The sequence below is a fragment of the Merops nubicus genome, unplaced genomic scaffold (assembly GCF_000691845.1).
Source record: "Merops nubicus isolate BGI_N331 unplaced genomic scaffold, ASM69184v1 scaffold7221, whole genome shotgun sequence".
NCBI classification, from domain to species: Eukaryota; Metazoa; Chordata; class Aves; order Coraciiformes; family Meropidae; genus Merops; species Merops nubicus.
This window is the reverse complement of record NW_008590204.1, coordinates 38680-52319: the sequence shown is the minus strand read 5'-3', so window position 1 is coordinate 52319 and position 13640 is coordinate 38680. Positions and strand designations below refer to the sequence as shown.

General features: G+C 44.7%; 1 protein-coding gene across 1 annotated transcript in view; it reads right to left on the bottom strand.

Annotated features, from left to right (window-relative positions):
* Nucleotides 1-7024: 7024 nt before the first annotated feature.
* Nucleotides 7025-13640, bottom strand: part of EPSTI1 (epithelial stromal interaction 1 (breast)) — a gene marked incomplete at both ends in the record, with an annotated part of 30410 nt that continues 23794 nt past the window's right edge. The window contains 3 exons of the mRNA XM_008949838.1: nt 7025-7130; nt 8635-8708; nt 11630-11713. Coding sequence (XP_008948086.1) covers nt 7025-7130; nt 8635-8708; nt 11630-11713 — 264 coding nt within the window. The remainder of the gene's footprint in view (nt 7131-8634; nt 8709-11629; nt 11714-13640) is intronic.

The following is a 13640-nucleotide window of genomic DNA, read 5'->3' as shown; positions in this document are numbered from 1 at the left end:
TCAGGTTTTATTTGTTTCATGTGTACTATTTTTCTAAGAACATATTAAAAAATCCTGTCTACAAGGCACACATCTGTTTCTTCTTGAGTGACTCCTGTTGAATACAATAGTAAAACAATTCCACAAAATCTGCACCAAAACAAAACCTAACCATCCCAAAAGAAAAGCCTCTATCTGCTTCTGCAGTTCAAGTCTCAGATGTTTTTGGCTGGGTATAAAACAGGAAGCAAACACAGACATTACTGCAGCTTCTGCAGCCAGTAACTACTTTTCCTGAGATCCCAGAGACTGGGATAATTACATTCTGCAGGAGACAAAACAATTTATGAAAAAAAAAAATACACATTCTCTTATTAAAAATTAAACAGGACTCTCATAATCAGCTGTTTCAAATACGTGTGAATAATGACAGCTAAAAACCAGCCTCTGCAGATTGCTCATGAAGTGGGTGTGCAGCTGAAGTCAGGTTAAGAAAAACCCCAATGATAAAAGCCTGTTATCTTGGAGCTTTACAAGGTCATGTGGCCCAGGCCAGATAAAAGTGAATATTCCTCCAATACCCTGTAACAAGAAGGAGAAAACAGAATTAAAAATTATCTTTTGCAGCAAACCCAAAAATCAAAGTCAACTTCTCCAGGATTAACTCCACTGAAAAATGAAGTCTCCCTTTTCTTCTGACAGGTTTTAGTGTTTAATTATGTAAAGCCTTCATGAAGGCACTTCTATCTTTTTGTAAATTTAATTCACAAAATGCCCTAATTATCTGCAGACGTTAATAACTCTTTCAACAATATATTAATGTAGCAAGCTGAAATATGTTTTCAAAACAGTAAAACAAAGCTTAAAAGAGCACACCCATCCCTAATTCGTGAACAGTTCATATGTAAATATATTATTGGTACTGTAGCTATTGTGGAAAAGAACAAAGAATCCAGTGACTGGACTCCTTCAGATGCCCACAGTTTACAAAAGCTAATGGTACTGTGGGCTGCAAAGGATGGACACCTCCTCCCCATGGGGAGCTGCCTTTATCCACTCAGCATTTCTTCAGTGAATGGAGTTAATTTTTAATAACAATTTTACTCCTCATAAAATCGAAAAGATGACTCATGGGAGGCAAACAATATTATTTAGGTTCTCTGTCTTCAGAACACAACCCTGCTGCAAAAATACTAAAGTAGCTGTTGGAGCAGAAACTGGGGAAGAAAGTCACAGAATATCTAGATTTGTCGGAGAAGGGCTGAAAGCAAGGAGATTTTTAAATTATTATTTTTTTTTTAATTCCTCTTTATAAAATCCTAGCTCTTTCTCTCAAAACAAGAGTTATGTCAAAGCCATCTTCCAAGACAAGAATAATGTGTGTCAGCATCTGAACTTGCTTCAAAACTCTCCAAGCCTAGAAGAAAAGGCTCTGCACAAATCTTTATACTGGAGCTGGGAATTAGGGTAGGGACCCCTTCCAGAGAAGAGCAGTGAGCCTCATGGGAAGGTCATTGGAAAAGAGAGGGCCTGATTCCCCTGATTCAGTAGTGGTGTTTTACTGACAGCCTCCAAGAGTCTCCCTTTTTTTCTCCTGGTAAGCAGCAGGAAGACTGCAGCCCACAACAGTCCTCCCCTTCTGGCTGACACCACAGACATTCTGCAGTCAGCTCCTGCATTTCCACCTTTCCCAGCTGCCCAGGTTTGTCCACACACAGTCTGTGACACAGAGCACAGTGTCCTGGTTTCCCTGGGGCAGAGCCACAGACCTGCCCTGGCCCACGGGCCATCAGCAGTGAGGGCTCAGCCTGACCCCAGCTGCCTCTGGGGTGCTGACCACAAACATCACGCTGGGCATGAAGAGGGAAGTGTGCTGAGGAGGTTCCTGCTGCTTGGGCTCCTCCTGCCTGCTCCTCTTCCTTCCCCTGAGGACTCCCTTCCCCTTTATTGGGACTGATGTACATCTGATGGGCTGAGTGTAACTGTATTTTTTATATGGGCATTAGTGTGGCTGTTGCATCACATCTGTTACCATTTCAACTCCTGGATCTCTGTGTTGGCTGTGGAGGGGTCACTGGGTGATGGAAACACATGTTCTGCCATTCTGTACAGAAGAATGTGTTTCAAAATAGGAATGTGCCATTGCATGGCCCCCAAGACAGAGAGGGGAGCATTTGTTTTCAGGTCCCTTCTCATATGACTTGAGAATTAAACCCCATGAGCTGTCATAATGAACTGTCAAATGGGAAGTGAAACTAACCCTGGCATTGGTAATGAAAAGAAAGAACAAATTCATTATTCTTACCTTTCTCCTCCTTCATTCCAAGTAGTTTCACTCCTGGATATAAGAAAAAAATGGATTAGTACAGTAGAATGTACAGTAAAATGGACATATTTATGCAAAGAATTATAGTTATCCTGTTATGTGGAACTTTCTTGATTACTTTGTGCCCTTTCCTGTCTTTTCAAACTCAGCTTAAAATAATAAGTAAACCTCTCTGCAAGATTTCAGTTCTAGCATAAATATTTCTTTGATTTGAACTCAATATGAATAGCAGGATTCATCAGCTCAGGAGATAAACATATCTTGTTTCTGCTGGGAAAAAAAAGAAATCAATCTAGAAGTGCTCAAAATATCTTCAGATGCCTCAATCTTTCCTTGATCTCACATAATTGAAAGAATGAAAAGTTTCTTCCCTTCCTCCCTAGACTCCCACTATTCTCTTTTAGGATGAAATTTTTCAAAGGAAAAAGTGATTGAGCTCAAAGTCAAGTCAGGCAGAACCTATCTGCATATGCTCTTTGGCAGCCTTATCAGAGGAAAATCATCAAACTCAGCCCCAGCACTCCTGGACCTGCTCATCTGAGGTCCCTGCATCGATGCTGGTACTTCTGCTGGGTAATTTGTTTATTTTCTGCTAGGAAACAAAAGCACATTACTCTCAATAAAAAGAACCCAAACCAACTGGTTTTAGGAAAAAGTTCAGTGATCTTCCCAGCTCAGACTGTACATAGACTAACCAGGTTAAAGCTAGGTTAGGACACCACATTCTTCATTAAAACAAGCGTAACCATTGTGGATTGCACTCTGGAACCTTCTGATATAAATATTCCAGTCTCAATATTCCCATGTTAAATAAAACCACTTGTGTGTGTGTGTGTGCATGCTTGTAAACCAACCTCAGTGCAACTTTACCCATCTCAAAGTTCATAGAAGTGCATTAAAGACTGTGGCATGCCTCCTGGCCTCGTGACTCCAGGGACCCTTGAGCTATGGTTCTGTTTGCTGTGCTACAGGCAATTCCATGACATGCTCCTTAAACTGGCAGCAAACAGCACAAATCAAGTGCTGGTGGAGATCCCAAAGAAACATTCCTATGGATCATGATACAAGAAGTAAACCAAGTGCTAACCTGCAAACCCTTTCTATTTAAAATAGTTTTATCCACAACTCATGTTTCCTCAGGACAGATTTATCCAGCATCCACCGTGGAAAAGGAAGATAATGGGATCTGCTGTGGCACTGCATGTGTGTATGCCCACAGCAGGGATCCAGAACCCCTGCTGAGGGGGCAGAGCCAGCACCTCAGAGTGCTCCTCACCCTGTGCACACACCAGGGGCAATGGGTCAGGGAACAGGGAGGGGCCACGTGTCACCTTGTCTCACAGATTCTGAGTTTACTGAGGCTCAGAGAGCTTCTCCAAGACAACTGGTACTTCACTCAAGAAGAGCAGACACATAGATTTCCTTTGTTCACCATGTGACCCGTTCCCACTAACAGAACAGACAAAAAGGTCCTTGGCAGTGCTCCACTTCCACACCAAAAATAACCAGGGGCTGTTACTGGTGTGCCATGCACTAGCCCTTGGCCTCTGCAAACCCCTCCCTACTCAAACACGGGCAAGTCTCAGGAAGGAGTGAATATAAAAATGTGCCACTGTTTTAAAGTTATTCTTTTGTAAAACTAGCAGTGTTTTAGTATTCAAACAAAACTGATCCTTTGTGTCATTACAGATTCTGTCTCAGTCACAGGATCCAGCTGAGTAAGGATTAAATCTCATTGATTAAACTTTGATGTTGAAATGACAACTGTTCCTTTTTTACCCTCCTATCCTAAAAGGTTTATCCTTGTGTTAGAGACAATGGCAACACAAGGGACATCAGAACATTCTTGATACCAGCCAACAAGCCTCGATGCCCGCTCCAGGGCGCAGTACCTCACAGACAGCAGTGCAAATCAATTAGTCTGCCCACGAAAAATGAAACCACACCAGCACTCAGAAAGCACCTGGCTTCTATAACCAAGAAGGGAGAAAAGATCATGTTCATGAAGATCCTTCCCAAAATAACAGCTTTTCAATTTTACTCATAAAATACAAGATGTCTGGAGGGCAGATGAATTAATAAAAACTGGTTTCCTGTCAATTAGGGGAGAACTGGGCAATGCAACTGCTCTCCTCTGCCCCCATGCACACACAGGTAAATTCACCTTGCCCCTTCTCTCCACGTCCCCTCTCAGGTTCCCCAGCCCCCAGGAGAACAGGGCAGAGCTGCAGCTGCTCTGGAGCTGCCCAGGGGTCAGCCAGGGGCTGAGCAGTGCAGAGCTCCCACGTCCCCCCACCCCCAGACTGGGGCACTGTTTGGGGTCTCTGCCAGCCACCGTTCTTCATGAGACACACAGAAACCCAATTATCTCTGAGACTGACACTTCCTTTCTAATTTTGGCTGGGATTGTCCAGCAGGTTGAAAACCTCATTACATGTAGACAGACAGGGTAATCATACAAATTTCATTTCCTCAGGAAACCAGGCTAATGAAAATAATAGTGAAAAATACAGTAGGTGTATGGACAACATGATGTGATGCTCAGTTTCTGTTACGTGTGAAGCTGCTGTGACTGAAGAGTTCAAACAGGAAAAAAGCAGTGGGAAGAGAACAAACGTGTCCTCTCCAGTGCCACTGCACAGATGGAGCAGGCTCAAAAACCACTCGCAGCTCTTCACTTGGGCAACCTTTCAGATTGCTTTTAATCATAGCATACAGTCTGACCTGCCTCAGTCAGCTCCCTGGTGATGTAAAACACCCCACTGCAGGCTGCACGACTGCTAGACCCACCTGCAGCTCAGTTCTCTTTTGTTTAAAATCCCAAGGGAAGGGAGAACAATCTTGATATCACCAAAGACAATGACATTATTCTTTCCTGCTCTTGTTACCAATACTAATCTTTAGTTCCTTTCCATGATGACATATTATTTCATAGTTTATTCTTTCCCTGCTTTGAGTCTTCTAATCTCATATGGTAGCATAAGGGGAAAATGGACAACCCAGCATCACCCAACAGAAGGCAGGCTCTGCAGGAGCCATTAACCAAACATCAGAGAAGGAGACGAGTCACATCCACACAGAGGGTTTATTGGACCTCTTTGATGGAGACCTTGAACACACATATGTATATTTAAAGCACAGACTAGCTGTGTACATGGCAGTACATCAGAGCTGCCTTTTGTCAGAACTGTGCCTGGGCTGAGTGCTGCTGGGCTGGTGACACTGGCCAGGTTTTCAGTGGTGGCAACAGGTGCTCAGATGGAGGTGTCTGAGTGTAGATGTTGGGGCTCTCAACTGTATCACACATTTTATTTTATCAGGAAAGACCTTACAAATTGGGATAAAGGACACAAAATGAAATAAAGATAATAATTTCTGCTCTTGCTTGCCTTTGTTAACCAGTTCCCATCCAGCAGACTCCACCTTTTGCCCCTTACTAGGTACCAGATGGGACTGTCCTGCCTGAAGCCTCTGATTCTGCTGTCTGCAGACATGCCATCCTCCAGAGGCTGGCTCAGGCTGACGTACAGAGTGCTCTCTTACACTCTGTTACTAGCCTGGACATCTGTAGTTTGGCTTTCAACAGCTCCTGGGTTGCCTGGCACATGATACAGGCCTTACCATAAAGACCCTAAAAAAATGGTCCTCCAAGGGGTTGCATTCAGACATCACAGGAGGCTGAGCTAGCAGGTCCTACCTGCTTGGTAGACCAAGAGAACTGCTGGGCACAAAGGTGGCCTCAGTCCCAGGTACCCAAGCCCTCTGCCTGGCTCCAGAGTTTGCCCTGAACTTGTAGTGCTTAGGACACTCTTTTCCCACTTCTAGGCTATGGAAAAATCTGGTAGCAAGAATATCTGCTCCTTAATCATGCCTTGACTTTGTAGATGCCTGAAGCCAAGTCCTCCTGGCATTCATCTGTCAACATACACGTCCTCACTGGACAGTCCAACCAATCCAATTCAAGCTCTTCTGGTTTATCAACTAAACGTTTTTCTCTACATTGGCACATTCACTAAATTCTTTTAGACTCTCACCCTTTTGCTCCTCAGTCTTTGTAAATCTTCCATTTCTGCACTAGGGGCCTCTCAGCAACTGAATTTCAACCTAATGGAAATTTCCAGGATGGGAATACTACATCATTTATAGGTTTTTACACTGAGGAGTGCAATCCTAAGTAACAGTCACATTAATGCCTCATTAGTACAGATGAAAAAATTAATGGATGTTTAATAGGCTACAGTCAAGATATCTTTTCTTCAAAGAATCTTTACAAACACTAGTATTTAAAACCGGATGCAGTTGGGTCTTTGTCATAATTTGATATGGGTAAAAAAGAACAGCTGTACCTTTCATGGGATTTTCCCCCTCCAATTTCAATACCATATTTAAATGTTTACAGCATTTCCAAACATCTTTCACTCACAATTTCACTACATTTGTTCTGAACATAAGGAAATATGTTGGATGTGGTTCCTTGTAGTAAGCACCTTGCATGTAAAGTCACCGAGTTCTGCTGCAAGAGCAGCTGTTCCTCCCTCCTCCCCTTTGAACAGCTTTCATTTAAGACAGATTTGCTTCTCAAAAGCTATTGTAGACAGCCAGCTAAGACTGTAAGTACTGTCAGGCAGGCTAAACACACACAGACACACCATAGTATGGGGGGGAAAGTCAACTTCTAAACTATCTCACTGCTTTCACATTCTGTTCCCAAAAACTTACTGAGGCACCATCACTGATGTCGCCCAGACTCCCAGAATATCCAGGCTGGTGGATGCTCTTAGGCTGGGTTTTGTTCTGGAGTCGGTCCAGGAAGGCATCATTTACCCTTGAAATACAAACAACAAACAAAACTGCTTGAGGTGGCTGAGGATTTCACCGACTTGTGGAAGGGAACGTCCTGAGTGGCTCTCCCTGTACCTGGTCCAATCCCCCCCTTCCTGTGCTCTTCAGGCCTGTGCTGTGTAACTGGAGCCTGGCACGAGAGGCTGGATGTAACCTGCCCCCCCCGGGGCCTTCCCACCCTTGGGGACACAGGGCACACCTTGGCTGCTCTGAGAAATGCACCAGTGTTCTCAGTAGGGAGAGCACCTGCATTCCACCACCACCTTGCCAGGGGGTCAGCTGCTCTGACAACTCCCCTGAGGTGGCCTTTCAGCCTTCAGCACACAAGAAGAATTTCTAAAAGTTCTGATTTCCTAATGCCAGTGAAGAAATCCACTTAAGCTTGTTCCTAACAGAGACAACTTGTGTGGCTGACAACCTCCCCCACCATTCAGCTCCAAAGTCAACTCCAGCACTTTCCTGCACTGCTCTATCAATCTGGAAAGCTTGCACAAAACCAAACACACTTTTCCTCAATATTTTAAATATTTTCAAGCCTTCTGAAAACTGTTTCTTCTTTCCCCCCTGTTAATGCTCAGCCCTGACACACATGCCTAGACATGCCTATTGTTTTAATGCATTACAATGCTGTTGGTAAGAATGATGTAAAATGCAAGATGCTGGATTATTTCTGTCTAGGGACGTGAGATGGGCTGAATCAAAAATCCTTCATTAACTTCTATGGGTAATTATCTCAATGTCTTTGCTAGAGAAAAAAAAGAGAAATGAAAACAGTATGGAGAATGGTTGCCTACAGAAGTATTTTCTTTTTATTTCCCTAATGATATAAAAAAAGAAACAAATGGTGGTTTTATTTTTGAGCCTGAGCATTGTCTCTCTTCACCAGCAGAACACAAAGCTGAGGATAAAGCTGTTCTTCCAGATAATGGGGAGTCAGTCAAGTGGCAGCAGTGGGAGATGAGAGCTGCTGTGTGCAGGGAGGGCAGCAGTGGGCACAGCCTGGGGCACAGAGCAGCTGAGAGGGGCCCTGCTGCACCACAGCTCCTCTGTGTCCACCCCACATCCCCTGCTTAGCTCTGCCTCTTAACCCCAGTGACAGGCAGCCACAAAATGGGGCACGGACAGAGTAGCCCATTCTAAAAGAAAGTAAAAATAAACAAATGGAGGGCTGGATGGGCAGATAAAGAAATGAAATGGTTCCCAGTTGAAACTACCATGCTAGTAGTTACCCATGAAACTCCTTCTGCTTCCTACCCTGTGCTGGAGCCTGTGCTGGAGCCTGTGCTGGCAGAACACAGTGGAGGAGGCTCCCCAGCCACACTGCACTGCAGCCAGCAGTGGCAACCATCCATGGTAGTGGCTCCTTCAAAGACAAAGTTAAAGCAGAGGCAAGGTTGGGGATCCTCACTACAGTTGGATATCTGCAATTCTGAGACCCCTTCCAGACACCAATTTCATTAAAATGTGTTCTGTATTTTTCATCATACCTCCTCTGTTCATTTTGAAGTGCTCTTGTCCTGGCTTCCTCTTCCTGCTTTTGTTTAAATTCCAGTAATTCAGCCTGGGAATGATAAAAGTGGAAAAAGAAAATGAAAACAACAAACTTACTTTTAATTAACATATCCATGCTGCAAACCCTATTAATTCCATATGATGTTAACGAGCTAGAGCCACGTGTCCTTCCCAGAACTTCCCCAAGAACATTTTATTTGTGTGACATCACTGTGTTGCAGACTGAGCTCCTTCTCCTGCTCAGCATTGCACTGGATGAGTTTTGCCTGTGCCCTAAAAAGTGGGAGGTTACAGGATTCATACATCTGCGTTTAAAGGGGTATGCCAGACATCTCTGCTCCCCCTGCTGCCAGCCCACAGGTTGAATCCCCCTGTGGGTCCCAGGGGAAGAGAGCCCCAGTCCTCTCTCAGGAGCACCCACAGGACACGAAGGAGACGTGTCCTTCACCTGCTGCCTCCTTGGGGCTTGGAGGAGATGAGACCAGGGGCGCGTGGTGCAGGGTGTCCCTGCCAGCTGCCTGGGGCTGCCCAGGGGTGCAGGAGGGGCACAGGGTGCCTGTGGTGTGGTGGAGGGGAGTGCAAGCTGCCAGCACTGCAGCAGCCTACCATCCCCACAATAGGTAGTATTAAGGTATATTAACAAATTCCTTTTATTATCAAAGGGAATTCTATTCAGGGGAGTTTGCTTAAGCAGTTGTAGCCAGGACTGAGGAGGAAACACAGCATGTGTGACTAGGACTCTGCTCTGCACATGTGCTGCCCTGTCTGGCTCTTGCTCCCTGCAATGCACCCAAGAACAGAAGATGCAGATTTTTCTGCAAAGAAAATTTGGCTTGCAGGGTGAGGGGGGAGGGATGGGAACAGACCCATCTTTCATATTTTCCATAGCAACTGAGAAGCAGTAGGAACAGGAACTAAAATAAAATGATGCAGTTAGATAAAAGCTTCAATAACTGAATGGAACCACAAAAGTGTTGGGTTTTTTAAAAAAAAAAATCAATTTAAGTGGAACATTAAATAAGAACTATGCAATAAATGTATGAAGAAAATCAATAATTGTGAATGTGTTGTGTATCAATATTTGTCTAGCCCTAAAAGAAGAAACAAGATTAAGAAATAAAAAAGCCAACTTTAATTTTCACTGTTTTAAATAACTATTCAACCCGAAAATTAAACCCCAGTATCTGACTTTCCAATATGCTGAGTCCTCCCTTGGACTAATGTCCTGAAAGATGTTGTGTGTACATGATGTGGTGTTCAAAGCCTACTAAAAATTTCTAAATCAAGTAATACACACTAAAACCTGTTCTGAAAAAAAGGAAAAAAAAGAGAACTGGTAATATCTACCCATTGTATAGCTACACTGTGCTAGGAGAGACACACAGGATGGAATTCACAATTACTTAAATAAAAATCAGTTTGAAGTAGGAAGCACAAGTGAGCCAAAATGTATCTGAGGGACAACTACTGGAGCTTTAAAGCACACTTTAGTTCCAGGAGCACTGTAAGTAGTGCCCTACCCTGCACCACAGGCAGTGGCACTGGGGAGGCAAGGAGCACTTGGAACCACGGCCCGAGCAGCAGGAGCCTCAGAAGCAGCCAACACCTCCTCAGCAACCCCTGGAAATCAGCAAAGAGTCTACAGCCCTACATGAGTCCCTTCAACCGAGCTCACAAATCACAGAATCACAGACTGTCTGGGCTGGAAGGGACCTCCAGAGGTCATCTGGTCCAACCCCCCTGCCCTGAGCAGGGACATCTCCAACTAGGTGAGAGCCTCCCCAAGCCTGACCTTGGATGGCCCTTGCACAAAGCAGGGCTGTGTTAATCCTCACCTCTGGTTACTTTCTCTGTGAAAGACTCAATGTAAACAACACAACAGCAACCAGCCTTACACCCATAAGGACAAAAAAATCTGCAGCTTTCTAATTTTTTCCTCTCTGTAGCTCCTGGAAATAAAGATACAGCTAATGGGAAAGCAATCAAGAGCCTCCCTTTTCCTCACCTTTTGTTTCCAGCATCCTGGTTGCAAGAATACTGTGAAATGAGGACACTTATCACCAACATTTAAGGAAAGATATCTGTGAGAGGGGCTGGGCTGGCTGCTCAGCCCTAATAGAAACTCACTGCATGGAATTTGTTGCACTAAGGTTCTACTGCTGGAAAAGTTCAACATTCATTTGGATGTCAGTAGCAGCAGAGGCACAGGAAGAGGCTCAGTGTTTGCTAACATGTTTCCAAATGACTTGCTAACTGATTTCCAGGTGCTGCACTCCCCATACTTGCACAGTCAGACCTGGAGCCAGGACAGGTAACTTTGCACAGTGCCACTGCCTCGTGTAGAACACCCTGTGGGTATGGTACCAGATCTCTGCCAGAGGCACCACAGTGGCTCAGATGCATTCCTGGCAATGTGTTGCCATGCTTGGAGAATGTGGGAGTTCAGACTTGCAGTTATGGCATGTCTGCTTTCAAAAGAACTCAAAACTCTTTGTTTAGATGGCCACCAAAAGAAGAGAGAAGCACACAGCCTTTATGTGAGTGCTCCTGTGTCCCCTGGGCAAGGCAGGGCACCTGAGCCTCATACTCCAGCAGGGACTATTCACAGATCACCATGAATATCTCAGTAAGGTCACTTCTGCCTGAAGGAGAGGAAATTGGTTTCCTCAGCCTATGAAATCAGGTCCCATGGTCCAAAAATGCTCTGCACAACTGTTCAACTGGAGGGGCAGACAGGAGCCAGCCAAGCAAATGCAAATAACCTGGAACCCAGAACACCAGAACCTAATTGTCCTGTCCCTCCCCAAACTTTACAGCCTGGCTCACCTTTCTCACAGTATTTAAAAACAGTGTCTGAGTCACTTTTGCTAAAGAGAAGCTCTGTGTGTAGGCTAGGAGCAATCAATGTATTCCATTGGTTTCACAGCACGTAGAAATGATAGAGTCTGCAAACTGTTAATGTATAATTACCTTCCTCCGTTGCTCTTGCTTCATTTCCTCTAACCTTCTGTTTTCATCCTCCTGAAGAGCTTGCCTGTAAGCATGGCTTCTTGTCTATCATCCAGCAGGGAAAATGAACATATTGGTGTGGGGAGAGTGGGGGCCCAAATCCAAAATCTTATTGCAGAATAGTTACACAGGTAATTAACACAACAGAAACAGCTGAATGATTCCAGTTACCTAACCCCAGATTCGTCTCTCGAATTTAAACAAGAAGTGCTCTCAGCCCCTCAGCCCCTCAGTTTGGCTGTGTCCCCCTGCACACTGCAGCCAGGCAGCCACAGCAAATGCTGCTCTGTGTCCTGAGCAGCCAGAGAACACAGGACAGGGACAGGGAGATGGGTATTCTGGGAAGGAAAAAAGCACTGAAAATATTACCAAGGTAACAAAGCCTAATGGATGCCTGGTGACAGAAGACAAACAGAACAGTTTAGGGGAAGGCAGGACCTAGAGGGGCCCTGCAAGAAAGCTGGGGAGGGACTTGTTACAAGGTCCTGTAGGGAGAGAGGGGTAACGGCTTCAGACTGGAAGAGGGTGGATTTAGATTAGACACAGGGAAGAAGTTCCTCACTGTGAGGGTGGTGAGGCACTGGAACAGGTTCTCCAGAGAAGCTGTGGAGGCCCCTTCCCTGGAAGTGTTCAAAGGTTCAGTTGGATGGGGCCTTGAGCAGCTTGGTCTAGTGGATTGTGTCCCTGCCCATGGCAGGGGTTTGGAACTCGATGATTTTTAAGGTCCCTTCCAACCCAACCTGTTCTAGGATGACATGTTTGGTGCAGGCAGGGTAACAGCAGCTCAGGGACCAAATCTACTCTCTTATTTGTGGGGCAGCCAAGACAACTGAAAACCTGAACGACACGTCATGAGTAATGCACTGAACTGAGCAGTGGGTTCCCATCACAAGGACTGCTCCTGGTCTGTCACGAGTTGTAGCTGCCAGCAGAGAGCCAGGTGCCATGACAGGATCCTGGGGATCACACCCCCAGGAATCCCCCTGCCAGGCCCCTGCAGGAGCAGGGCCATGGTGCAGCACACGGAGTAACGAGCCAGCACAATTTAACACAAGAAGTGTGCAGGTTTGACTTTAGTGAGGAATTTGTTGCAGGTCTACACAGTGTTCTTGAAACTTGATCTATGCATGCAGAGTGACACCATTAAAACAACAGGCACATAATTTGCTGAAAAGACTGAATAGAGAAAGCAATTATTAATAGCTCAATTTTGAGCTGGGAGGAGTTGTTACACGTGTCCAGGGAGACTCATTCTGGGTCCAACACTATTCATTACTCTCTGTAATGGCTTGGAGAATTGTGTGGAGTGTATGTTAATCAAGTTGGAAGACAATAAAAATCTACACAGGATTGGTTACACTTTGAAAAATGGGATTAAAATTAATTATGAGCTTCATTAAATAAGCAGGCAAAAAAAGTCACCAGTGACAGGGGCACTCCAAAGAAGTTATATTTGTTCATGCACATCGAGTAATATTTGGCACTGATACCTGAAGTAGGTGTGCTAACTTAAAATCACTACCAAAGAAATTATATGAGGGAAAAAATTCAATCAACATTACATTTAAATTTTTGAAATCACACACACATGTCCTCATTTTTGGCATGCATGTCATGCACTTCCTGAGTTTATCACACTTCACTCTCAAACACACTGTTCCTGAATCTTTTAATTACTCTGGACGAAGAACATGTCTGAGATAACATCAGAATTAGAGTTTACCCACAGGTTTGGCATTTTGGTACTATGCCAAGTTTATTTAGATAACAACTCCTTGGTGATGTGCTTCAGATTCCTCACACAGCACAGAGGCCTGTGTGCCTGCAGACCATACCTCATCCAGGCTGGCTGGGGAGACATTCTGCTCACTGCATTGCTGCATTTTGGCACTTGCTTACAGCAAGTGATGAATTGATTCACAAAGCTATAGAAAGGCTGCCATGCAAAAGACATGTATAATGTCAGATAGTA